General features: G+C 41.3%; 1 protein-coding gene across 1 annotated transcript in view; it reads right to left on the bottom strand.

Moving 5' to 3' along the window:
- LOC140227823 (uncharacterized) overlaps positions 1–26,738 on the bottom strand; it is a 31,138-nt gene extending 4,400 nt beyond the window's left edge. The window contains exons 1-19 of the mRNA XM_072308217.1: positions 25,712–26,738; positions 19,989–20,114; positions 18,822–18,982; positions 14,800–15,397; positions 13,434–13,976; positions 12,688–12,889; positions 11,862–12,033; positions 11,250–11,540; positions 10,481–10,699; positions 9,343–9,533; positions 8,257–8,398; positions 6,971–7,921; positions 5,796–5,933; positions 4,937–5,030; positions 4,281–4,495; positions 3,057–3,200; positions 2,201–2,335; positions 1,117–1,233; positions 311–436 (exon numbers count right to left, since the gene is read on the bottom strand). Of these exons, the coding sequence (XP_072164318.1) occupies positions 311–436; positions 1,117–1,233; positions 2,201–2,335; positions 3,057–3,200; positions 4,281–4,495; positions 4,937–5,030; positions 5,796–5,933; positions 6,971–7,921; positions 8,257–8,398; positions 9,343–9,533; positions 10,481–10,699; positions 11,250–11,540; positions 11,862–12,033; positions 12,688–12,889; positions 13,434–13,976; positions 14,800–15,397; positions 18,822–18,982; positions 19,989–20,114; positions 25,712–26,738 (5,592 nt within the window). The remainder of the gene's footprint in view (positions 1–310; positions 437–1,116; positions 1,234–2,200; positions 2,336–3,056; positions 3,201–4,280; positions 4,496–4,936; positions 5,031–5,795; positions 5,934–6,970; positions 7,922–8,256; positions 8,399–9,342; positions 9,534–10,480; positions 10,700–11,249; positions 11,541–11,861; positions 12,034–12,687; positions 12,890–13,433; positions 13,977–14,799; positions 15,398–18,821; positions 18,983–19,988; positions 20,115–25,711) is intronic.
- Between the last annotated feature and the right edge of the window lie 446 nt (positions 26,739–27,184).

Below are 27,184 nucleotides of genomic sequence, written 5' to 3'. Positions count from 1 at the left end.
ATGAGAAAATCAATGTTTATTTGATGAAAATTGGTTTTGAAATGGCCGAGATATCCAAAACAGAGCGATTCTAATAAAGTAAGGGACCCAACTTTAATCACGATCACTTTGTTTTACTTTGTTTTTGGATGTTTCAGTCATTTCAAACCCATATTTTCATCAAATAAACTTTGAATTCCTCTTAAAATGGTATGCTCTGTACTATTTCATAAGTGTTTTCTTGGTATGTCGCAAAAAGTTAAAAGCCCAATTCTCATCTCAACCAATACTGTACTATCCCTATAAAGGTTTCATGGAAGGGTTCACTGACCTTGTTCTGTTGTAGGGTCGCCTGCAGGGCAGACTTCAGCTGGCTCAGCTTGGCTTGGTAGGCAAATTTCTCCTTCCTCGTCGACGCCAGCTCTCGCTTCAGTCCTTCCAACTCTTTGTTCGTCATCTGATGATACAACAATTCACTTATATAAGAGACTCATTTTTTGTGGCTTTGTTACTATGTGTATAGATACAGAAGAGGTCAGTCTCTACAGGCACAATATCTTGTCATCTGATGAAACCAAAGTGCATTTGAAAAAAAAAATGTTGTTGTTGCTGTTGTTGTTTTTTCTTTCTTGGACACAAAAATGACCAATCTCTGGCGAAATAATTTTAAAGATGTAACATGTATCTAATATGTATGTACAATACATACTCCAATATTTACATAAAGGAAAGAAATATCAGTGGTATTAAGTTTTAATGCACCTGTTGAAATATTAACAAAACTCAAGCGTCCTGAAGTAAAAAGACATCATTTTTATCATCTGCCATTTGTTTTGTTTGAATTTGTTAACTGATCTCACATGGAGTGAAAATGACTTGCACTATACACATAAACAAGAAAATCATAACAATTGTGATTGTGAGAGTTCTTAACCCATTGAGGATGAACAGATTTTGTTATTTACAACACACATTTCCCAGAAATACCTGCTGGAGTATACTTGGCACTAGTCTTCAACAGGTTAACGTGCATGAACCTGTAAAAACTACCAAGCTTATGGTATTGTGAAGTGTTGAGAATGCAAGGGTCAAATCACAGAATGGGAATGATAGTCTGGTATGCATGCAAGTACTCACCTGCAGGCTGGATTTAACTCCTTCCAGCTCAATCTGCTGTCTCTTCTCAGCCAGGTCCAGCTGCTCTCGGAGTGACTCCGCCTCCCTCGCCTTCTGCTCACTCTGCCAGGCCAGTGTCTGCACATTTTCAACCAAGAGTAAATGGCGTCGTTTAACAATACCCTGGCACACAAACCGTGTTCTGCTGTTACAGACTGAAAGTCACATCTATCTGGAACTCAGCCCTTCCTTCATCTGGACCTCAACCTAACTTATTTAGACCTCTACGGTACTCTACCTCCATTCAAACCCCTACCCTACCTTCATCTGGATTTCAAACCTGTCTTCATCTAGACTTACACCTCACCGTTATACAGACCTCAACTCTACCTTTATCTGGAGCTCAACCCTACTTCATCTAGACCTCTATCCTAACTCCATCCAGACCTTAACCCTTCCTTCATCTGGACCTCAACCTAACTTATCTAGACTTCTACTCGACCTTCAGCAAAACTTCTACCCTACCTTCTTTGTTCTGTGTACCCAGCCTGTCCCTGACTGTTCTTGTTGTGTGAAGTCCTTATATGTGATTGCTTTCCCTGCCTGTTTGACATTTTGCCTCTGACGAAGATTCTGCTAGGATCGAAAGCTTAGGATCGAAATCTCAGGCCCCTTTTGACTCCATTTTACTCAACTGGCTCGCCACTATTGGATAAGCAGTTTTCAGCAGCTTTTTTTTTTTTGGCTACACTACCTTCATCTGGACGTCAACCCTACTTATCTAGACCTCCATCAACTATCCTACTTTCATCCAAACCTCTACCCTACCTTCATCTGGACTTTAACCTCACCTTCATAATATACCTCAACTCTACCTTCATCTGATCCTCAACCCTACTCCATCTAGGTCTCTATCTTCACGTCATCCAGACCTCAAATCAACAGTCATTTGGACCTTTATCATAACTTCATCTGGACCTCTAGCCTACCTTCATCTTGGCCCTTAAAACTACCGTCATATAGACCTCAATCCTACTTCCATCCAGACTTAAACCCTACCATCATCCAGTACTCTATTGTACCTCCATCTGGACCTCAAACCTACCTTCATCTGGTCCTCCAGGACTGGACTCTGGGCATCCTTGTCCTGCAGGTGTCTCTTGAGTCTTTCCATGTGGGCCTTGCTGGCCTCCAGCTCTCGCTTCATCGCCTCCATTGCTTCCTTCTGGTCCAACTCGTTCTACACAGTACATAGTAATATAGACATGACTACACAATCTCATGCAAACACTGAATATTGTCTCTTGTATCCCAACGTGCTTAAGATTATTAAGATAATAAACATTTCTTAATTGATTCTTGCAATGAAAAACATTTCACTTGTATTGTCCCTATCACACAACTATCACAACTTTGGGAATTATTGAAGTCAAAGGTGACTTTCCCACTAATAACAGCCTTGTCCCAAGAGAGTGAAAGCTGATGTGCCATAAAACCCTCATACGTTACATCTTTAAAATATATTACCACACAAGTGCAAGTGTTTTGCGATTCCAATACACAATTTGCCAACTCATGATGACTTTATCATTACAGTTGGTCCTCAAACAAGTTGTACATACACCTACACTTGTATTAATGAAATCTTGCATCTTAGCACAACTGCAGGACCTAATAAATAGCACCACTGCACAGGCATGAGATTGTCTTGCGAAAACTGACTTTTGATCTACATTGCATAAAACTTCAACACAAACCCTGTGTAATTAGAACCATTATTCCCACACAACAACAGCACAACCTGTCGCCCATATAGCACACTTGTGTAAGCAATACATTGCACAATGAGCGCAACCAGGATAATGCAACAGTTGTTTGCAGTGTAAGGTTTTCTCACACGGTTTTCTTACATCCAGCACTAAAAACACCTTCCCCGCATTGCACAAGATATGATTTACTACCTCTTGTAATCTCCCCAGTTCTGCGCTGAGTGCCTGAACTTGGCTGTCCTTCCTCTGCATACCACCTTTGACCTCGTCCACCTCCATCCCAGCGGACTGCAGCTCCTGACGCAACCTGCTCGTCTCTCCCTTCTCATTGGCCAGCTGCAGAAGTCGAACATCAGATACAGAAATATCGTATATAACAGCACATACATGTATATCGTATCAAGGCAATTACCCCCCGAGGACAATCACCCCTGGCTAAATGCTGGTTAGTGATAAGGTTAGAGTAAAGATTAGGGTTAGGGTTAGGTTTAGGGTTAGAGTTTGGGTTAGGATTAGGTTCAGGATTAGGATTAGGGTTAGGGTCAGGGGAAGGGTCTGGGGTAATTGCACAGGGGGTAATTGCCTTAGACCCAACAGCACCTTGCACAAGCAAGATTATATACTATGGTACAAACTTCACATCACATATTACATATGCTTTGGTTCTTTTTAATGAGTCAGAGTATCTCTTTTCAACACTCTTGCAGAGAAGAAGAAAGATGCACTGTTGGTACTCTTGAATGAAAGATTTTAGGAACAGTAGAATCAACTCCAAATATGTCAAACAAAATGATAAAGGGAAACATTTTGTCAATACACATTTGTGAATCAGGAGTTGCATTAGCAATAAAATATTTCAGGTTTTGTTAAAGATATGCCAGGTCACCTGGAGAACACACATGGTAACACTGAACCATGGATATGTAGGCAGATGTACTGCATGCCCCCCCCCAAAAAAAAAAAAAAAATTAAAACTGGACCCTCCGCAACAATAACTTCTGAAATAGTGAGTCAATCCAAATACAATTTCAGGGTATGAAACTATAACTTATTACCCAAACCTTACAGAAAACCCCATCTGATTTGCTTTAGTGGTCAACGAGATATAAGGATTTTTGTAGAGAATGTCAGGAATCCCTTCCCTCCAAGTTCTGTCCATTGTGATCACACATTACTCTGCAGCTCCAGAAGCATCCAAGTGCTAAACTGGGAAGAAACAGATCCATGACATGCTTTACAAAGATCCACATTTCTCTGTGACCGCTTGACCAAACTGAATGGGGTTTTCTGTGAAATGTAGCAAAAACTACCAATACTGGTTTGAATTCACACAAATGTAAATGAAAGAAAGAAGAAAAGTCGAAACTTCCAGGTGCAGCACGTGACCTGGCTAACCAAAACAGTTCAGTCCCTAACCTGCATTTTGATGTCGGTGGACGCCTGCCTCTCCTTCTCCAGGGCAGCTCCCAACTCGTGGACGAGCCTCTGGAGGCGGTGGTTCTCGTCCGCTCTGTCCTGGGCACTGCTGGTCAGCTGGTTGGAGAGCTCGGCCACGGCCGACTCCCGCTGAGCGAGGGCGCTTTCCAGCATACCCGTGTGCTGTTTGAGTGCCGTGTGACTCTGATGCACACCTGGTAAAAGGAAGCATTACGTGTAGCCAATTTCTTTACTCAAAAGATGTGTGCAGCTTTACCACGTGTCCATTCACTGGGACTCTGTCGTACAGCTGTTCACTGTTAATATTTTATAGAGGCTAATGTGACTTCTCGTGGCTTCTGGCGGTTCAATAAGGAAAAGACTTAGAAAGGCAATCCTCCTGGTTTCTTTTGCCTGTACTAGAAACAACTGAATTCTACCAAAGTTACATTTTTACCATGGTTTCAAGGTAAGTTGTATTCAATTTGAACTACAATAAAAAAGTAGTTCAAATCTAAATCATCTCCATCAGTAGTGTAAATAACAGCAAGTAGCAATCAGTATCTAGCAGTAACTGTCCTTGGGTTAGTTGGCCTCAAATTATTATCATTACCAATTTATTTTTTTCTAAGACGTAGAAAAAAAAAATCACCCACCTGCCAGCCTGCCTCTTTCCCTCTCAAGGTCCAGGGCCAAGGTTCGGTTGCGCTGCTCTTTCCTCTTCTGCTGCTCCAATATCTTTTTCAGGTCCTTTGAAAACATGTCAAAATAATTTTTCTCATGAGTACAGGAATGACAGTATTGCTGGAAATAATGTTAAAAATTATTTTTGGACCAACTAGAGAGAATTTGTCAATTACAGGTACTACACAAAAAACAGACAAAGTGGCCATCAAACAATTTTGGGGAGATGAAAAGATTCTCCTTTTCTCACTCATCCCCATAAACAAACAAACAGACAGACAGACAGACAAACAAGCAAACAGACCAAAAGTGAGCTACCTATCTAAATTATACAAATAGGAAAACAAAATGACTGTGTGGATATACTTCATATCTGCTCATCACAAAAGGAACAGATTTCATCCTTTCTGAGCTCCAAATATGAATCTCTAAAATATGGCACCTGAAAACTCTCACCCCTAAGACTGGGAATATCAGTTTGGTAAGTATACAACATCTATACACTACTCCATATTATCACATATGCACAGATGACAAGCCTTGCCAAAAACATGTCAACAATTCTGCTTTCATTCAATTTGATGGACAAACGAAAAATGGCTGAAGCTAAGAAATAGATATTAGATAGATTATGCAAGAAATAATAAAGATAATAATTGAAATCATCATCTTTATCACAACAAGAAATGTAACACCATCACTTGTGATATACTTATACCCTTCTGTAAAATGAAGTCTTTGAATGTTACATCTTTGAGAGCTACTCAATAAGAATCTCTCTATGGTCTTATCAGGACACGAGCCCCACAAGCATAGAGTTCTGACTCATACCTGTAATTCTGCCTCCAGTTCCCCGATCCTCCTTCTGTAGGCCTCTGTGTCCTCCTCCATGTTCCTCCTCAGATGCTGGACGTCGTTCTCCAGTCTGCCTTTCACAGATCGCAGGGAGTCTGCCTCTTGCTTCACAGCCTTGGGGGGGGGGGGGGGGGGGGGAGGGAGGGATACAAACAAGGCGGCTTGATGAGAGGCTAGTATCACATGCTGCTCTTGGCATTTTTTTCAACATTCCCAAAGGAAACCAAAGCCCAAATATAAATCTGGATTGAGTGATTATCAATATAAAGAAAATTCAACATATTTTATCTTTTCTAGCATAATGACAGAGCACTGGCTTACTTGCGTCAAAAAGCGGGGGAAAACTATTACCCTTACCCTGTTAAAGACGAGTCCCGAATATACTCAGACAAGTGTCTATAGGAAATGCATGTTGAAGCAAAATCAGCCCCTCCTCAATGGGTTGTCCGTAACAAGTTGATGGCATGTGTACTTTTCATTAAAAATGAAATTTTGTGGAATTCTCCTTACATTTTCTCTGTAGTGTCCAAAGTGACATCATGAACTTTAGTAATCTCTTTATCAAGGCATGACGACACCAAAACTGTAGCAATTGATAACTTTTGAATTGATTGTCTGGTTTTCCTAAAATTTTCACTGATGTGTTCTTCTAATATTGCTACTTTCACTCAATCCACATATTTGAGCTTTGGTTTCATTTGAAAGACGACTGTTTAAAAATGTATTAAACATTTTTCACCCTGCCGCCCTCTTCTAGTTGAAGTTCAACTAAAAGAAGGCATTGCAATTTTTTGCAACACCTCTGGACACCTTTTCAAATTTCCACTTGACCTGTCCATATCATGCTAAAATAGATTGCTTATTTATGGAAACTACCATAAACCAAGTAGAACATTACTCATGTCAGTACAAATATGAATGAAGTATATTTTCCAGATGAATTTACTAAATATTGGCAGCAATGTTGCATTCAAATTTAAAGAATTGCTGGCAATGGTAATTACAGTTACACCTACCACAAATCTTCAAAAGCTTTACAATTTTATTACAACATTGATGTTACTCAAGGATTTCTTTTTCTCGGATGTCTATCCATAAATAAAGTTTGATGTGATTTTTTAAGATGCTACTTGGTAACTATGAAAACACACCTGCAATTCACCATACAGCCTTTCCTGTTCATCTTTGCTCATTTGGGCTGTAGCAGCTGTCTTTTCAAGGAGTTCTTTTTCCACATGGTTCTTGGCAACCGAAGTGTCCTCGAGTTGTCTGGTTAGGGCTGCTATATTGGCCTCATACTGCCGTTCCTTTTCCTTGAGATCTTTTTGGGTGCTGCTGAGGTCTGATCCGAGCCTCAGGACGTTGGCCCTCTGCTCCGCCAGCTCCCTGTGCATGGAGCTCTGTGAGTCCGCCACCCTCTGGCGCAGTGCTGCGTTTTCGTCCATCAAGCCGGTCAGCTGCTTCTGGTCCTCGGACAGCGACTCCAGCTGACCATGGAGGTTGGCGTTCTCGGCCAGAGCGCCCTGGAGCTGTTGCTCCAGCATCTGGAAGCCCTCCCTGGCCTTGGCGAGCTCCGTCTGGAGCCCCGCATTGGCCTGCTGGGTGCTGTCCTGCGAGCTGCGGGCCGTCTGCGCGTCCCTCTTTAGGGCGTCGATCTCTGCCTCCAGCCGCTCCTTGTAGCCAACAAGCTCCTCAATGAGGCCGTCCTTGTTGCCGATGGCGGTGATGGAGGCCTCAAGGTTCCGCTGCTGTGCGTCCACCTGCTTTTCAGCCGTCCTCAGCTGTTCCTTCAGCTGCTCCCCTTCCATCTGTGTCTCCTCAAGCTGCGCCGTCTTCGCACCCAGCTCCTGCCGCATCTGCTTGAAGCCCGCCTCCACCCTCCCGAGGTCGCCGCGCAGCTTCTGCAGGGACTCGTCAAACGTGCGCTTCTCCTCGTTGGCGCTGGCCAGGGCGGCCTCCAGGGCGGCCCTGTCCGACCGGAGCTGGCGCACTTCCTCATCCTGGCCGGTCGATTTGCCCTGCTCCTCGCGTAGCTTCTCCTCCACATTATTGCACTTGACCTGCAAGGCTTCCATTTCAGTATCTCTGGCCTTCAGAGCTTCCTGTCATACACAGAAACACAAAATAATAATTTGATACCCTTATGGCCCCATCTTTGCTCTTTCACACAGACAAATACCGGTTGCATGTTGTTCTTCATGGACATATCTATATTTTTCCCCTTCTTTTTTTATGTGTGCTCTATGTAATTCTACCAGAATGTGGAAGTTTGTGATTTATATGTACTGATCAAGCATCTACCCATCTACCTCCTCTACTAGAGCTGCAATATTAATGCAACACTATCTTATTCTCACAATAAATCTTCAAGTCAAACATATCATACACAAGAATTCTCTGCAGTTTTTTTTTTTTGTTTTTTGAATGACCGTCTCACCTCTGCGAGGGCGAGTCCTTTGACGAGTTCTCTCTTCTCCTTCTCTAGGCCAACGAGGGCAGCATGCTTGGCTTCAAGCTCCTGCCGCGCCACCTCCAACTGCCTCTCCAGCTCAGAGGCAGATGCTACCAGACCGGCAAGTCTGCATGAATAAAGAGAGAAACGAACTTTGATTACACTGAAGTCACCCCCATCATGCATCTGTTGTTATGACTCTGGCGCAAAATTCCTCAGTATGTGATGATCATGTTGTGTGAACTAGGAAAACACTGAAATGGAAACACTCGAAGAACTGTTCCTCCGTGCACTGTTTTTCTAGCTATACCGGGACAGCAAAGCATACACAATCTGGCCAGATTATACAGTTTTGTTTGTGAGATATTTTGGTAAAGTCAAACGGTCAATAAGATGTAATTACCTGGCACCGTTGTCCAATAAGCTTGCAATTTTTTCTTTCTGATTTTCTCAGACACAATTATGGCAGAATACTGCCAGGGTGAAAGTTAGACAGGTAGTACCAGCCCTTCATGTGTATGTTTTTAGCATCACCCAATTTAAGAGAAGCAATACCCCTTCTAGTCTTAGGTGACACAAATACTTTGGGCTAGCTATAGTTTAGCGGGGCATTAGAAAACATTACCCTCTCCTGAAACGTACTTTTTGATACGTGCAATGTTTACAGCTCAGACAATTTATTATAAGTAAAGAAGGGCATTAATAAATAAACTTGCATATAATCAATGACGTTCTGCTTTCTCAGTGTACTATATACACACTGTATAAGAAGTATATTTCGAGAGTATAATATTTTGTGAACTGGGATTTGAAAGACAATTTCGTGAGGATTGAGTGCGAGATCAAGAACCATAGTGACGGAATGAAAATCAGTATGATCTCTTTCCAGGAGAAAGCCTCCTGATTTCCAAGCTTGGATTACAATTATATTTAGCACATTTGAGTTACAGTGGGCAATACTTTCACAAGTTGTTAATTTGTAAAATTACCCCCCAAATGAACCGTGTTAATAGCAAACACATATGCCTTTCGAGGCTGGTCAATATTTAATCATGTTTGACTTAATCATACCTGTACTTCTCCTCCTCTATCTGGTCCATCTGCTCGAAGACGGCCTGCTGGACGGCCGTCTTCTCTCGCTGCATGGCGGAGAAGGTGGCCTCCCGCGTCACGATGTCGGCCTCGATGGTCTCCAGGTGCTTGGCGATCTGCTCCTTCTCCTGCAGGGCCTGCTGCCGGGAATCCGTCAGCTGCTGCTTGATCTGTCGGCCAGAGGAACAGAGAGAAGGGAGGGGTGAGAGATAGGAGGGATGTTAGATACTGTATACGTCATATGTTTCGCAAGTTTAAATTTTCGCGAATCGGGACTTCCCAACAATTTTGCGAGTGGTTAAGTTCGCGATCGTGGAGTCCTCTACTGAACGGAGAAATGTATACACGTACGTCACATTCATATCAACATTAGGGTCAATATTTTCATGTGTTTTTAATTTCACGAATAGCAGCTGACTTGCGAAATTCGCGAAAATAAAAACCTCGTGAAATATTCGGCGTATACAGTACACCTTGCTATTGATGAAAACCGGAAAGGGAGCAGAACGACATTCAGCAATATCTGCCCACAGCTGGAAGATTTATAGCTACAAGAGTACAAATAAAAGCTTGCTGTCTCTTGCTGCTCAATAAACACGTACAGGCTGAACAAGAAAGGGAAGGGGAGAGTCTAGTAGAGTGGGGGAAGGGGAGGTATTGGACTCATCATCCTATTTCATCACTTGAGCCAAGCGCATGTTGCATGACATTGTCACTACCCGAGTGTGCGTCAAATCTCAACTAACACGATGTTAAAACTGTGCATTACTTGTTTCAAAAAATGGGTCCATGGGCTATTTTTCATTTACCTTTACTGGTGAATACCACTTACCAGTTACATGTAGAACTTGCTCCAAAGCTAAATACGCTGAACAAGCACACAAAATTGTTTACAGTAATAAAATGACTTAGTGCGCACTGCTGAAGTATGTACATTTAGATGTCAGTGAGAGAGCATTATGATTTGCCACTGTGCATTTCTTGCACTACCATGATTAGCGTAATGATAAAGTGTGCACAAGTGACTCATTTAAACGCCTCTGATTGGTTACATTCTTGAACCCATTTTAAGATAACTCACAGCAAGCCAGTACTCGGTCACATGATCAAAACTCACCTTTGTATTTTCAGTCTTCAGGGTTTCAATGGAGGAGGCCTGGGAAGCAGCCTTCGTCTGAGATGCCAGCAGCTCTGACTGGAGTTGGTTCCTCACGTCCTGGGCGAAGCCGAGCTGTTCCTGGAACCAGTCCCTGGCCTTGGTGAGGGACTCCACGTCTGTCTGGAGCGAGGACAGCGCCGCTGCAGACTGGGTCTGGTCCTTCTTGGCTTCTTGCACCTGACAATCAAATTTTTCAGAAAAAAACAAACAGTCAAATTGGAATTAAAAATCACATAGCTCACATTGCAATGCATTTGTGTGTGTGTGTGTTCACTTGAGGAAATGTACAATTTCAAAGGAACTCATCTATAATTGCAGTTTTGACAAGTCTAAAAAGTATCTTTGAGTCTGAATAAACAAAAGGTGTAGTTAATCCACACAGGTCTCCTGAAATACACAAGATTACTTTCTAATTGGTTCATCAAAATGCAGTATAAAGTGTACATGAAAGGGAGAATAAAGTAACGAAGTGACAGGATCACAGTCATTTGTTGTAGCTTGGGTTGGAACCAGATGGGAGCATCGTTAGCAACAATAGTATTCATGGGTTCACAGATATTTGGGCCAGGTGAGGTTGATTAGAACCAGTTTCCATGAGGATGTAAGGCTATGGCATTACACTTTGGTACTCTGTGGACCTGATTTGGCAGTAATTTATCTGCCATGGAAAGTTAATGTAGGGACAAGCATGAAGATACAGAAAACCATCTGATGCTCATCTCTTTACCTGTTCCTGCATGGCACTCATCTTCTCCTCCAGGAGGGAGATGGTGGTCTCCTTGCCGACGATCTCCCCCCGCACCTCCTCCAGCCTGGCCTGCAGCCGCTGGTTGGCCAGCTCCGAGGAGTGCAGCTCCCGGTGCAGGGCGTCCAGCTCTGCCTCCTTGGCCTCCAGCCCCCCTTGCAGCTTGGCCAGGGCCTCCTCCAGCTGGGTCCGGTGCCGCTTCAGGGAGGCGATGTCCGCCTCCAGGGCGGACCGGTTCTGGGCTGAGCTCCCGTCCCCGCCCGAGCCCTGGGCCTGGATGAATTGAGAATTACAACATTTATTCTCCATTATACTCTGCTCAGATGTCATGCCTTACCACTAAAACTGCTGTGTTGTAGATCACTACCTTACCATGAAAGACACTTAGAACATCCTAACACACTTGAATTATCCTTTTCTTAGCAAAGCAATTATACCAGAGGTTTTAACAACGAACAATGCTGTTGAGTTTAGATGTTTAGATACAAAAGGATTTCAGAAGCTTCAAACAGTCATCAGTGACTGACGAGTTTCATGGAACGCTGCCCTGATGAGTCAAATGGCTCGTCCTCCGTTACCATGGCAACCACTGACCTTGAGCTTGGCCTGGAGGATGGCCACCTGGCTCTGGAGCTGGGTGCGGGCCTGCAGGGCGGTCTCAGTCTCCGCCATCAGCATCTCTAGCTGCCCCTCTAGCTTGGCCTTCTCTCTCAGCACCGTCTGGAGGTCCTCCCCTTCATCCTCCTCATCCTCGCCAAACTGGTATCTGGGGGTGGGGGGTTGGAGTTCACACGTTGGAATATGAATGGGGATATATACTGCTATGCTATGCATTGGAATTAGAATTGTGGTCGATATTGGGAGAACTTGTAGGGAGGGCAACTATGTTTTTTACCCATTGAGGATGAGCTGCTTCTGCTACTACACTCATACCCCATAGACACCTGCCTGAGTATGCTCGGGACTAGTCTTCATCGGGTTGAGGATCAAAACAAAATATCAGCATGAAATTACTCTTGGACAATCACTGTAAACAAAGTGATACTGCAAAACCAGAAACATTTGCAGCACAAACATTTTCTGAATTGGAACCTACAGCCTTCTTGGCGACATGAAACTTCTGTGAAGTGCTACCAGCATTCAATGCATTGTGTAGACAAACACTCTTGCACGCACATTACTTTCACAAATCTTGGCTCCTCACGAATTTGTGAAAGTTTCATGCCCCCCCCCCCCCAAAAAAAAAAAAATTGGTTTTACAGTATTAATGAAATTATTAATTTCATATGTTATATCACACATAAAATGTAATTCTGTTCATTGAGATGTCATATTGACTTCACAAACAAAAATTTGAATACCCTGTTTTATTTCAGGCATTCTTCTTCCTTTTCTTTTTCCTCTATAATTTCTTGCTTACCTGGACCGATACGCTGGCCTTGGCAGCTGTGTGGTTCTCAGCCGCCCCAGATCCACAGGCTTGGTGCTACTGCTGCTGCTGCCCCCTATTGCTGGACTGTAGCTAGCTGGAGCCACAGACTGCTGGTGGACACTCTCTGCAGCTGAAGCTGGGGCGCTGAATTGCTGGGTGTCTCGCTGCGGGACGACTTCATCGACTCTCCCTGCAAAAATAAAGAGAAAGCTAGTATCAGAGTCACCCTGAATGCTAAAGGCTGTCACCATGGGTGAACCCTTCCAAAGAGGTTACAAGCTTTAGGGTAAGAAGTAGTGTGAATGAAATATCAAGGCAGGCAGTGATCACAACACTGAGAATTACTTTGACATCTGATAAAAGTCAGGAAGGCCATTACACTATAATCTGAGTCTTTTCTTTCTTTCTTTCTTTCTTTTTGCTTTTCCCCTGCCACAACCATTCTCTGCCTAAAGATTGTCAACTTCATGACTACAGTTGCATGATAAGAATTCTTCAATCTATCACTAACATCTTATCGATATTCAGTGCCATATTGTGTATGTAAAACTCCTCTACTCTAATAAAAATATTACCTACTGATGAAAATGAGTTCAGTCACATAAGATCTGATGAGGCAAATCAGATTTCCCCATAATCACAGACAGCTAACTCCCTGATTATAATGAGTCTGGAATTGTAATCTGTTTCTTTACATGCAAAAGAACAGAGACTAGAACATGGGCCAAACATACCGACTGTGTTAACATGGTTGGGTGTTGAGGACAGGAGGGGCTCCGGTCTGGTCGCACGGTTTGTCGGCGTGCCCATCTCACCGCTGGCACCGGGCACGAAATCCACTCCTGAATCCACGCTGTCACTGTGGAGATCTGCTTCCTGCGTGGCCCCGCCCTTGTGGGCTTCCTCTTGCTGATTGGCTGCTGGAGGGCTGGGGGAGGGCTTGTCGGCTGCTCTCCTCCCCCACGGAAACAAGGAGCCCAGGAAGGACCCGGATGAGGGCTCTGCTGGAGGTTGGTTTGGCAGAGTTGTTGGAACATTGGTGGAGGAGGATGAGGAGGAGGAGGAGGATGGGGTGGTTGCCGGTGGAGATGAGGTTGGTAACTCTGGGTTTGACAGTGGGCTTGGTTCTGGCGAGGGTGCTTGGTGTCCGTTTGATTGTGCAGACGTCTCTTCCGAGGGTAAGTTTGAGACACGGTCCTCGCTGGGCGGGGTAGCATGCTCGACATCCTGATCACTCCTGGCAACCTGATCAGCATCCGCCTTGTCACTTATCAACTCTGTGCAACACAGATAGAAAGCAGACAAAATATTCTAACATCACTATGGAATCTAGGAAGTCAATACCATTATACTGGCCGTTAGTGATCCATCCTTCACAGAGTGACATGGCTGAGGGCATTCCAAAACATTTATATCTCATACTTTCATAAATGGAAATTCAGGCAAGGGCACAGTGTTTGAACGGCCAAGTGCCCAGTCAAGTAACTTGCAAACTGGTGAGTTTCAATTCACTGCGGCTAGTGGGCAAGTGGGTCTGTACCACTACATGAGTTTTCATTCTGTCATTCCCTGTGCCCTTCAGGTGTCAATCACTTACAGTCAAAAAAAAGTATTCATTCATTACACCTACCTATATTTTCCCTCTCCTTTATTCAACTCATTTCTTTTGAAATACATTCGCTGCATGTTACATAGACTGCAAAATTTTTTTTTTGAAATGAAAGAACAAGTAGGTGTTTTTCTTTATCCACTCTTTGAGTGCTTTGTCATCACAAGTGAAAAGCAATCAACTAGATTTTGAAAACCATGCAAAAGGGTGAGCTTTTATAAAACTGGGAAGGTAAAACATAATTTTTACCAGTTTTGTTACCATGGGTAAAAATTGGTGAACCCCATGTTGAAATAATATGAATGAGTTGAGCACACAGGAATGGTATGGTATGAGCTCAAATTTGTTGATAATTGTCACTTGTCAAAATGTTTTGCATGTTGTTAATTTTGTAGTATGCGAGGGTCAATCAAGTAATCATTATTCACTTTTTACAAAATAAGAATGAGTATCAAGCAACAAATACAGTATTTAGAGGAAGAGTAACTCACCTTCAGACTGCCTGGTAGTTGCTAAGGGTGGTACCCTATTGTTACTTTCTCCCACTAGTCTCCTGTTGGCCACCAGCTCCGTATCACTGGGCGGCTCAGTGTCGGTATCCGACATCAGCCTGGTTGTCATTGCACTTTTCCTCGCACTCTTCTTCCCCTTCTTCTTCTTTGGTTTTTGCTTCTGTTCCAGTCCCTCCATCTCCGCAATCCTGCCCCCCTTGGAAGAGGTGATGGCCTGGACCGGGCTCCTGAACAGCGTGGGCTCCTTGTTGGGTTGGAGCACTTCGTCGGGAGGGGGGACTTTGTATTTGTGGGCGATCGCGCTGCTGATGGCCAGTGTTGTGTTCTGTGCCAGTAATGATGTTGGTCTCTTCGCAACAGTCACCACTTTTCTGCCTTGCTGCTGTCCCTCCGGCTGGCTCGACGCTGTGCCTCCTGTCTCTGGAGTGCTGTGTTCCTCCTTCACTGCCTCTGCTGGTGAAACAGCCTCTGGCAGATGGTCTCCTCCATTCACTGCTGGAGGGGTGACCTGAGGTTCAATGTAATCAGCTGGTATTTTGGAAGGAGTCTCATCGAGTGATGACATGGAGTGGTATTGCTGTGGAGAGAATCAAAATAAATTGAGAGCACATTTAATACACGGTCTATATCTCACTTTAGTGTGGTACTTGGATTTGATGGGAATGAAGCTGGTTGTCAGCAGGGTAGGCACTATCAAAATTACACCATTTTGAGAAACTAAGAAACTTTATGACGCTGATAATATGAGTGCACATGCATATATCCTCCTGGCACTCCACACTGTGGCTGTTTTAGATGGAACAGTTGTTTAAACACAGAACATTCTACATGTTAGCATCCTTCATCCATCATAATTACTTGAATTAGCTTCATGTGCTTTTGCTCAACATGAAAATGATGACTACTTTCAATTGCCGATTATGATAGCAACCTATAGCATGTGCAACTAACAGTCATCATTTTCCTAGTCATAACAGTGACTTTATAAGTCACAGCATTATGTAAGGTTCTTTCCCATTCTCAATCTCATACAGCAACATCAGTAACTCATTGCCACAAATTTAGTATCCATCTAGCTCCCATACACTGACGTGTAGGAAAGAGAGTGAATATTATCTGTTGCATCACAAAAGCTAAGACCTCTAACCATCACACAGAACCATTTCTGAACTCTTCTTTCTCAAGAGGACACATGAAACCAACACTTGATTATTTGACTTCACAAGAGCTCTGTGTTTGATCTCATTTGCACAAACCAACACTGCTGGTGCACTGAAGTGTTTGAACTCTGAGGAATTTGCACACGTGCATGTGATTGGATCTTGGCTATGTGTCAAAAGATAATAAAGACCATGTAACATGCAAAAACTTCTCTTTCACTATTAAAGGCTTTATTTTCAGCAGTTGACTGCAACAGCATTGTCTCACATACAGGCGTGCAAATACTTTGTGGTTATAACATCAATGCACTGTAGAATTAAACGCAACCTACACAAACATGCAATTTGTGACACTCTGCAATCTCTTTAAGATACTGTAAAAGTGGAAATTTTTGTGCATTTTGCGCAAACCAGAAACTAGCGCAAAAATAAAAGCAAATATTTTTGCTTGCCATATGTTCCAGTACTTGATGTCTTGATTTGCAGAATTAAAAACATGCGAAACTCTTCTTACCCGGCCGAGCGCGAAAAATTAGTCGCTCGAAAATATCCACTTTTACAGTATGCTGAAGAGTATTAAAGTTGCCTTTCTAATATTCAGTAATACACAACTTCATTTGGCCTGCAGGGCCAAGTTCACTGCCTTATCTCTAAATCCTAAATACTGTCCTGTCCTTTATGACCAAAGCAACTGGCCAACTGCAGAGTCATGATTTAATATTTTCTAGTCTTTGGACTGAGTATTTCTGCATACTTTCCTGCTCGTCCATTGTATAACCAGATCACCACAACATTTGCACTAATCTGCCTCAGAACAAGTGTCTCTTTCAACATGTCTGTACCTTTTCCAGATCCTGCATTCAGCTTACCTTCCACAGAGAGCAAAGCAAATTCTGATTTGATACACAGACTATCACCTCTTTAACACCCCATACAATATTAGGCCTTATGTCCTGGCAGCATTTTCTTCTACTGATTGTGATTCTTCAAAGGATTGGACTCTTTATAAAGTTGTTGTTTTTTTTGTTAATACCTGAAACAGCTTTACCACTGTAAGAGCTTGTCTTCAAGACGTATCAATGCCATCACAGTGAATGGGATTACATGTGATTATGCTAAGCCATTCACACCATGCCCACCTCCACACCCTTTGACCAATGTGCCACGCACTCTGACAATGGGGTGCACTGTGCTTTAGGGCTCCTACCAATCCTTGATGATCAATGAGGCACTCATCCTCTGTGGTCTATCATTTGACCATGGTATAGACCTTATGTGTGTCCTAAATGTACTTTATACATTATATTAACATATGCACAAATACATCTAAGGCAGATAGTTATAGATAGATAGATAGATAGATAGATAGATAGATAGATAGATAGATAGATAGATAGATAGATAAACAGACAGATAGACAGACAGACTGACAGACAGACAGATAGATAGATAGATAGATAGATAGATAGATAGATGGATAGATAGATAGTGCCAGTCCATGTATATGGCATGCTGATAATAACTCCTGGTACTTGTATGTAAACAGAGAAAAGTAATTAACAAATTTCCTTCTCAACAAATAATCAACCACAACACAAATTGATCAAGGTAATCTTACTTGAGGAGTAACAATAACACAAAGCATCCATGGCTTTATATATAATTGTCTTATATCTCCACACAAATGCTTCTTTCATTAATGACAAGGTCTCTGTTCAGAACTTTCCTGGTGCAGACATGGATATGTCTCCATGGGACAAACTGAATATAAATCTAGGTGTTATAATGGTTCCATGACATTTGCTCCTGCAACAATTGCTCCAATGAAACATGTGCACGCTAAGCTGAACATGAATTCTACCCACAAACATAACTCCAACCCTAATCCTAATCCTCACATCAAACTGAGCCTAAAATCCCCTCACAACCCTAACCCTAACCTCTAAGTCCTTGGAGAAAATAAGGCTGGAGCAATTGTCGCAGGAGCAAATGTCATGGGACCATGATTACAATATCTCACCATGACTGAAGGAACCAATGAAATGATCATTTGGATTGTTTTTGGGTTTTTTTAATTCTGGATGTCACAACTGAAGTTGAAATACAGACATGTATGTGCAAGAAAATGTCACAGAGAGTTTTCCCTGAAATTTTAATTCTCTGTAAAACAGGGAATGTCACAAAAGAGAGACCATGGTCATTTTAGTACACTTAAAACTGTTATGGACGAAGCCACGATAAGCAATAACTGGAAGCAACAATCTGCTGCTGTACAAATCAGAATTGAGATCACAAATGCCTCATCACATTCCCCATATGAAGTCGAAGATCACACAGATGGAAGAAAAATGTGCATAAGGCCGACTTCGACAATATAACCTTTTCAGTATTCACTAACTTTTTATTACTTTCTAAAATATTTTCCTCGTATTGTAGTAGGACAAATTATCAATTCAAAGCTTCCCACCTGACAAATTTATATCAGCCATTACAGAAAAAACACAAATAATTTTTCTGACATTATATTGCTTTCGTGATGACGTATTACATTTCAATTTATTTTCCCTGTATTGCAGGAGGGCAAATCATCAAATCAAAGCTTAGCATATATTTTATGACAAACTTGTCTGCCATTGAAAAAATAAATAAACAAATTTATTTTTTTGGTCATTATATGGCTTTCTTGATGACATATCACACTTGAATTTAATGTGTTCTTATTTTTCCTATCAAATCCAAAATTAAGTTAATTATGTCACAGCCAACACAGCCAACACTGCCAATGCCAAACCAAAGGGCCATCTTTGGCTGTTGAAGAAAAATAGAAGAAGAGACTGGTACCTTTTCTTGTGGTGTGTCCTCTGCAGTGAGGCTTCCATTGACAGACTTGAGAGTGGAGTCCAGGCTGCTCAGGGACTGGTCTCTCTGGTACTGGCCCTGCTGGACCGAGGCCAGGAGGGCCGCTATCTCGGCCATGCTGGCTGGCTTGGCTGAAGAGTTGCCTGGCACACAACATAATATGAAATGATATGTTTTATTGTGGAACTTGTCTTTCTTTGTGTTCATGCAACATATACACAATGCAGTTCAAATCACAACTGATTGTTGTAAACTGCAGTAGTTGTAGTCTATCACTGGATGATATGATAACATAATGACATGCATTCTCACTTGTTTCTTTTTTTTGTGTTTTTAATGCATTATTTTAATACATTATGTTTATGGAACTTGAATTGGGATTTGCATCATAAAATGGCACTGCACTTTTGACACCTATGTAACATAAATGTACATGTACATGTAGTGCTATACAAATACTCAGTATTGTTGTTACTAACATGTATTGTGAAAGTGGTTTTTTTCGCGTACAGATACTTTCGCGGTTTCCATCGGTGCCGACTTTTTCGCGTGTGTTTAAATTGGCGGTCGGCAAAATCTGTGAATTCACAGTCAGCAAAAACTGTTTTATTTTGCACGTGAAAACCCAAACTATAATCCAATTATTCTTTTATTGAATATCAAATAGAAATCAAAATTAAATGCAGGCTTACCTGAAATCCCGTCTCTCGAGTACTTTATAACATGCTTGTACCTACATTGCGCGGTATCGCTGTGTGTGTGTTGACCATCAATACACTCAATGCGCGGAATCTTCGTGTGTGCATGTGCACAATAGCGTTGTAACAAGCGGCGAGTTCAAAACATTTCCTTGCCTGGTTAATTTCGCGCGACTTTTCAAAACATTTTCACATGATGTTAAATTTGTGGTTCAACCTCAAAGCGCAAAAAGCGCGAAAAAAAAAACCCACCACGAAAGAAACCACTTTTACAGTACATAATTGTATTCCATTACTCTCATACTTTTTCTCTGATATTTACAAGTAGGTATTTATCTGTTCTGTTCAAACTATTCTAAAAGTTTTTTTTTTCTTTTAATTGGAGTCAAATTGAGAATAAAGTGGTGTATCCCTTTAACAATCTAAAGATAGTCTCAAAGTCAGAACTCACCAACCAGGGACTTCTGAAGAGCCAGAGCATCTGATGTGCTGGCCAGGCTATTGAAGGAATCCAGAGACATACCGGTGCTCTGCGTGGGACTGGTGGGCTTGTGGTAAGAGTTCATGAAATCATCGCCTGCAACAAACATCGAAAAAGAGGAAGAGTGAGATCGAGATCGAGAGAGAAACAAACAGACAGACAGATGGAAGAGACGGACAGAGATGGGGGAGGGCGGGAGAGACAGATCGAGACAGACAAAACAAAGACGTAGGAGAGGGAGAGAACATACACATGTATGCATATTAAAAGTACAAATGGATATCAAGAGGACAAATTCATTGCAAAGATAACACAGGGCAGTCCAGGCATGGTTGTGGAAACTCTCAAATGTTGCTTCATAATATCTGGTGTATATGACAACTCATCCAAATCCAATTTACATATTGTTGTGTCATTTCTATGGACATGATATATAATGAAAACTCATCCAATTAACATAGGGTATTGCATAATTTTTATGGACATAATGTAATGAAAACTCATCCAATCAACATAAAAACTCATTCATGGACACGATGTACAAAATTAATTCTGCTAATTGCTATCTTTCAAAGACAAAATATAATTGCTGACTGTCGTGCAAACTGTGAGACTGCAGTTTATGCTGGCATACATTTATGTACAGTACAAAGCAATGTGATATAGATACAAAGTAGCAGATATTCAGTGTAATAGCATGTACATGAGAATGCCCATGAATTTCTCTTTCATTACATGTAATTGACACAACAGTTAAATATGGCAATTACTCTGTTCTGGGGGGCGTTTCATCAACGAGTTCGTCGGAGATTTCACCGACAAATTTGCTATCAGCCAATCAGACCAAGGATTTCATTAGCTTTTAACAGTTGTCAGTGTAAATCCTTGCGTCTGATTGGCTGATAGCAAATTCGTCGGTGAAAACCTCCGACGAACTCGTTGATGAAACGCCCCCTGTCTTCAGTCATTTGAAAAACTGAATACACGCTGTATAACTTTTACAGACACACATTGTTACAAGTGTACAAAACTTACCCAGCATTGTAACAGCCATAAAAAATATAATATACTTTCAGGGTCAAAAGGAAAATAGTGTATCTCACATGACAAGAAACTGGTTGGTACTTTTCCTATACATCACACAATCTGTACATTCTGTCCCCATGCACTTACCACAGTACAATGTATCTGCCTGTCAAAAACTATTGAAAGCATGCAGCTGCTACATGTACACTGGCAATAAGAAAAGAATACTGATTACTACCCATATACAGTGTATGAGGTAGTTTTGTGGGGCAATTGCAGTTGGTATTTTGCTATCAAATGAGAAATATCCACATTGTACAAAAGGTATCAAATTATTGAAAGATACAATGAAAATGACATACCACTCTCCTCCCATAATCTATGTGTACAGTGTATGTACTGTACTGTACGATGTGATAATACAGCCCTACATACCTATTTGTCCCTTCTGTCACAGTCTCCTGACACACATCACTAACTTTGCCAGGGCCATGCAAAGAGAATATGCAGGGAGGCATGCAGCTCTGTACACAGATGGCTGGTGCTTGGTAAACAAGCATACTGTATACCAGCCAACACCCACTCCACTGCTCACCACTTTTTTTTTTCTTCCTCGATATCTACAATAAATTGTACAGTTACCCCTTTCTCTTTCTTCCTGACTAGAACATAAATATCTCTTCCTTCATTTGATCTATTTCAATTTTTTTTTCCCAAGCCACACTCCAAATTACAGTGGCATGATCCTCAGATTTGATTTACATTACATTACATTTATGTAGATGTGGTTTGAAAGTTTAGATATCATAATACTCTTCAAAGTCTGATTTACCCAAACACCACAGCCACGTGGGCAACACCTTCTTCATTTTACACTTCATAATTAAAGAGAGACACAAAAATCAATAAAGTCTTCTGTTTATGTGACAAACTCTTGTATGTAGGTTCTAAAAACAAATCATTCATGACTACAATGTATTAAAAAATAAACTCGGGTTTGAGGGCCGTTACCACAGACATGGAGATGTTCAATGTACACATTTGTAATACTTGACATCCTCGCTGGTATAAAATTACCAGAATCCCACAACATACTGTGCAACTACAAGTTGCACAGAAGTACCATACAGTGTACAGGATGTATGTTTAAAATCCATTAACCTTGCACCAGCTTCTGAGTTGTTAAATAAAATTTACCCTTGCTTATTTACATACGATGTACTATTGATCACTATCAGGTACTGAAAATTATCAATTTCTGTACGAATGGTAATGAATTAATGGGTCCTTTATCTCATAACACTCATGGACCATGCACTTATACATTCAGGTTTTAATTTTCGTGAATTTCACGAGTCAGGTGCTAGTTCGCGAATTCAAAAACGTGCCAAAAATACTGACTCTCATCCAGACATAAATGTGATGTGCATGCATCTATTTCCCGTTTAGTAACACACCCCACAATTGCACATTTAACCACTTGTGAAATCATCAGGAAGTCCTGATTCACAAAACAAAAACAAAAACAGCTTATTCAATATTTGGTGTAACAGTACATTGCATGAGTGTAAAAGCACAAAATGTGCTCAGTTGATTCATCATGGTCCATTCACTTGGAATATTACACAGCCTGCAATCAAGACTACATTGTACATTGTGTACATAGTATGGATTTCACTATCATCAGCCTCAGCCAACATAGAAATGAATGAAGGTAAATTGGATGGAACCTAATTATTCCCTCCTTTGACTGAACCATCTGTTGACTTCACAGTGTTATAATTTTTGCGGATCATTTATTTTGTTTTCCCTCCTCAATGGTTCTGTCACTATGTGATGTTCGACGGTGTGGGTAGATATCTACAGTGTACATTGTACGATGTACTCAGAGTATAATGTACAGTGTATGTACACGTACATGTACATCGTACCAGCTGTGGTACAACTTGAGTAGATCATGTTTCATCACACAGACACACACACACATGATGCACGCACTATTTAAAAAAAAAAAAATCTTGAAGTTTTGAGTAACCAGTTTCATTTTGTTGATGGCATGGTTTACTTGTCTCAGAATCTATCCAAGCAAATTCATTTTGTTAATTCTCAATTAATTATTGAGCCTGTACTTCAATTGTTTTCCATATCCTCAGTTCGAGTTTGGTGGGGGACGGAGTTGCTGACTACAATACAACCTTGATTGCCACAATGTCATTGCCAAACACCTGACATTGGCAACAAAGTAGCGACACATCACATACTGTGGTGTAGCAGATGTTGATTTTTGTTGTCAGGAATTTACATGAGCCATACTAAAAATGTACAATTAATAAGCTGAAACCTCCAGGTTTGAAATTTACATTGCATTTTCATGCCAAAGTACACAACATTTAAATTGTATGTCCCATTAATAGTAACTGAGTTCATGTACAGGACATTGTATACTGTACCATGTACACTGTAGGCCTACAGGAGTCTACATACAGCCCTGCAGTAAAAAAAAAAAATAAATAAATAATGTCGTACTTTACCTGAAATATAAACAAATTTGATTATTTTTTTTTTTCTAATATTCAAGGCACGGCTTGTAAATATTTGCCCTTTCAGCTGCCTGCACTGTAAACATACAGTACAATGTGTGAACTACATGTTATGACACAAGAGATCTGAACACACCGGGTTGCTGACAATGGAAACTGAAATACATGATGCACACTACAGTGAAAAACATACATCTCCGTAGAGGTCTCACGTATTTACATGTATAAGGCATGTACAGACTGTACATTGTACAATGTACAGTATGTGATCTTACCTTGGTTGGTGACAGTTACACAGTTCTATGGATCTGCATTCTTTTAACAATTTTCCTCCTATTCTTATGTGTTCAGCAATTCATTATATTTTTTTATTTATATTCATTTATTTATATATTTATTTATTCATTTATCTATCTATTTATTTTCATTTATTTATTTATTTATTTACACTGTATTATTATTATTATTTTTTTTTTTTGGGGGGGGGGGGTCTCTATACAATGTACGTCATACAATAATCAGTATCATATTCCATGCACAGACAGACACAAACATTGTACAGAGCAGTATGCAGACACAATCACCATTTCAAATATTTTTCTCCCCTCCCTTTTGTCTGCATGACAGTTTACCTGTACATGTTTTGATCTAGAGGACTCAAAAGTCATCAAAACATTAATGATGTCACAATAGGGCTTCAGATGAAGATTAATCATTAAGGATTCACAGATCCTAGAGGATATAAGGCTGATGTCAGGACTCAATCCTTCACAACCAAGGGTAGTGCCTTGATAAAACATTATAAATTAATGTATTACATTGAGGTCTTCAGTCTTTAATGAAGCACAGATTACTCTGTACAATCCATGAATTTTTATAAAAGGGTGAATGGTTGCAGGTGCAATCATACAGTACAAATTTTGCATTAAAAAAAAGAGTGACGGATGAAATGCACTTTTAACAGAATGTGAAATCTCATTCAGTTGCACTTGAAGGGACTGTACAGTACTGGTTGAGGTGAGGATTCAGCTTGTAACGTTTTGCGAGATATTTAGAAACCACTCTACGAAATGTTAAAGAGCATACAATTTCTAAGGGGAATCAAAAGTTTATTTGATGAAAATTGGTTTTGAAATGGCTGAGATATCCAAAAACAAAGCACATACATGTAATGTAAAGCAAAGTGATCTTAAAAGGTGGGTCCCACCTTTACATGTATAATATGATGGCTTTGTTTTGAATATCTCAGCCATTTCAAAACAATTTTTCATCTGATAAACTTTGAATTACTCTTAGAATGATATGTGCTTCCATATTTCAAAAGAGGTTTCTCACTATCTCAAAAACTCACCATCAAAAAACATTGGACACTTGAAGCCCCATCTCAACCAAAACTGTACCATCTCTTTAACTGCAATCTATGCGAAATCTACTTTCGCGATGGTTTAATTTTCATGAATTTTGCAAATCACTGTTGAGCCGCAATTGAACATCACACAATATTGATCACAGAAAGTGGTGGAGTGAATGGACATGAATTAGTGCACAACAATATGATAGCCTTGGTGTTATATCGCAAAATTAACATCCTTTGAAAATGTCTATGTTTTGTATGAAAATAAAGTTCTGCTTTTACAGTATCACAGATAATCCACTACCGTACCTGTACTTATTTTATACAGCTTCTCAGACAGTGGAGGATGCAGCTGTCCAGGCCATGACCTATTTAAATCTACTGAACTGTTGATTTGAAAGGAAGAGTTTGAATTGGAGTTGATACAATTGTACATTTTTATTTGAATGATTGATGACATCATTGTTCACTTTTAAAAACAGCTTGAAAACACTGGCACAGACACCATGCAAACCAGATGAAGTCTAAACCATCCACATCATCTTTATGGCACACTTTCCTCAGGATACTATTAAATTATATGTTTATGCGTCAACCTACTTTACACCACATTGCTGAGTGAACTTTTGTAGTGTACACTATGAATCATTGTGAGACCTGTAAAACAAATGATTTGAGCTTTTTTCCCCTTCTTCTTCTTTCTCAAAATGCAAGATCATTGAGAAAGAGGATACTACAATGAACAGAATGAAAGAAGAAAAATATACACTTACCACCCCCAAAGGCTTTCTCCAGGTCAGACCTGGCCTGGCTGACTTGATCTTCCATGCTGCGTGCAGATCCCGGCACAGGGGCAAATTTGGGCTCGTTTTCTGAGTAAATTTCCAGAACAAGGCGTTTGAGTTCTGCCTCTAAGTCATAGATTTCTGCCTTGATCTCCTGTGACGGCTTCCCAGTGGTGCGCTGAAGTTGCTGGGTGGGGGGATAATATGAGGTAAGGTCTAGTTGGTCCACAGCACTGGCACTGGTACTAGTCACATCGCGGTCCTGCCCAAGGACGGAAGTCTCTGCCTCAGAATCGGCGGTGTCCAGGCACAGCTGGGCCTGTTTGAAGTGGCTGGGTGAGTCTGTGGGACTTTCTAGCAGAAGCCGCTCTGCTGCAGTTGTGTTCAGGGACTCAAAGAGGTTGAGAGATGTCTCGGAGGCTGACTGGTCGATGCCGTCAGCAGAATCGCGCTGGGGGATGAGAATTCGTAAGTACCGGGCTGTGCTGGGGTCCGACGTTACCGACGAACTGTGAGTGCCCTTGGTGTCGAGCAGGTACCGTGGATCTTTTGGACTTTGCCTGTTGGGATTTGGGGATGGTTCAAACGGAACTATTTCTGGATGAAAGACATGGTCCTCGGGGTTCGACTCCCCCATATGAAGGCTGCGTCTAACCTTGCCAGTGCTTTTCTGGACAGTCTTAGACCTGTCAGACTGGACTGGATCTAACCCTGGAATCAGCTCCCTCTTTCCTAACACTCCATGCTTTTCAAAGCTCTTCTCAACCCTTTTTGGTCTACCGAAAATCTTCGTTTCCAAATCGAGGTCGGTAGACGGGAGTGAGATATCAAGATCAGACAGTGTGTGGGGTCCAGGGGAATGATACTGCAGGATCTGATTGGTGTTGACCTTCGAACTTGACCCAGGAAAGTACGAGTCGTAGGCTACTGCGTGGCAGGCGTCGGGGTATTCTTCAAAGAGAGACTGGTTGTCCTTTTCTGCACTTTCCCTCGTTACCCGCAGGTCCTGTTCCATGGCCACATGATGGCGCTTGAAGAGAAACTAATACACTTCACCAATAGCAGCGCAAGTGTTATCTGTAAGAATAATCAAGAAAAATTAGTAGTTACCAGTAATACAGAGTACAGATACATGTAACATTTATTAGCAACATAACAAACAAAACTGGAAAGGAATTCCTCACGTCCACCTCCCCCACTAATTTTGTCATACCACTCTGCCCTACTACACTTGTTAGCTCAAGGATCTTTCACACCGGGCTTGCATAAAGTTGCATAAAATCGCACAGTGTTGTGTACTGACAAGTAAGGATGTAACATTTTTTTACAATACAATTTACAAGTTGAACACTGAATAGACAGAAAATCTGTCTGTCCAGAGGATTTTTTAAAATCATTTTTCGAACTTAATAAAAAGCACTCACAATCACAACTCCCAAACACAAAAAAAGTCTAGCTAGA

The sequence above is a fragment of the Diadema setosum genome, chromosome 4 (assembly GCF_964275005.1).
Source record: "Diadema setosum chromosome 4, eeDiaSeto1, whole genome shotgun sequence".
Classification (NCBI taxonomy): Eukaryota; Metazoa; Echinodermata; class Echinoidea; order Diadematoida; family Diadematidae; genus Diadema; species Diadema setosum.
This window is presented reverse-complemented; position numbering and strand designations above follow the sequence as displayed.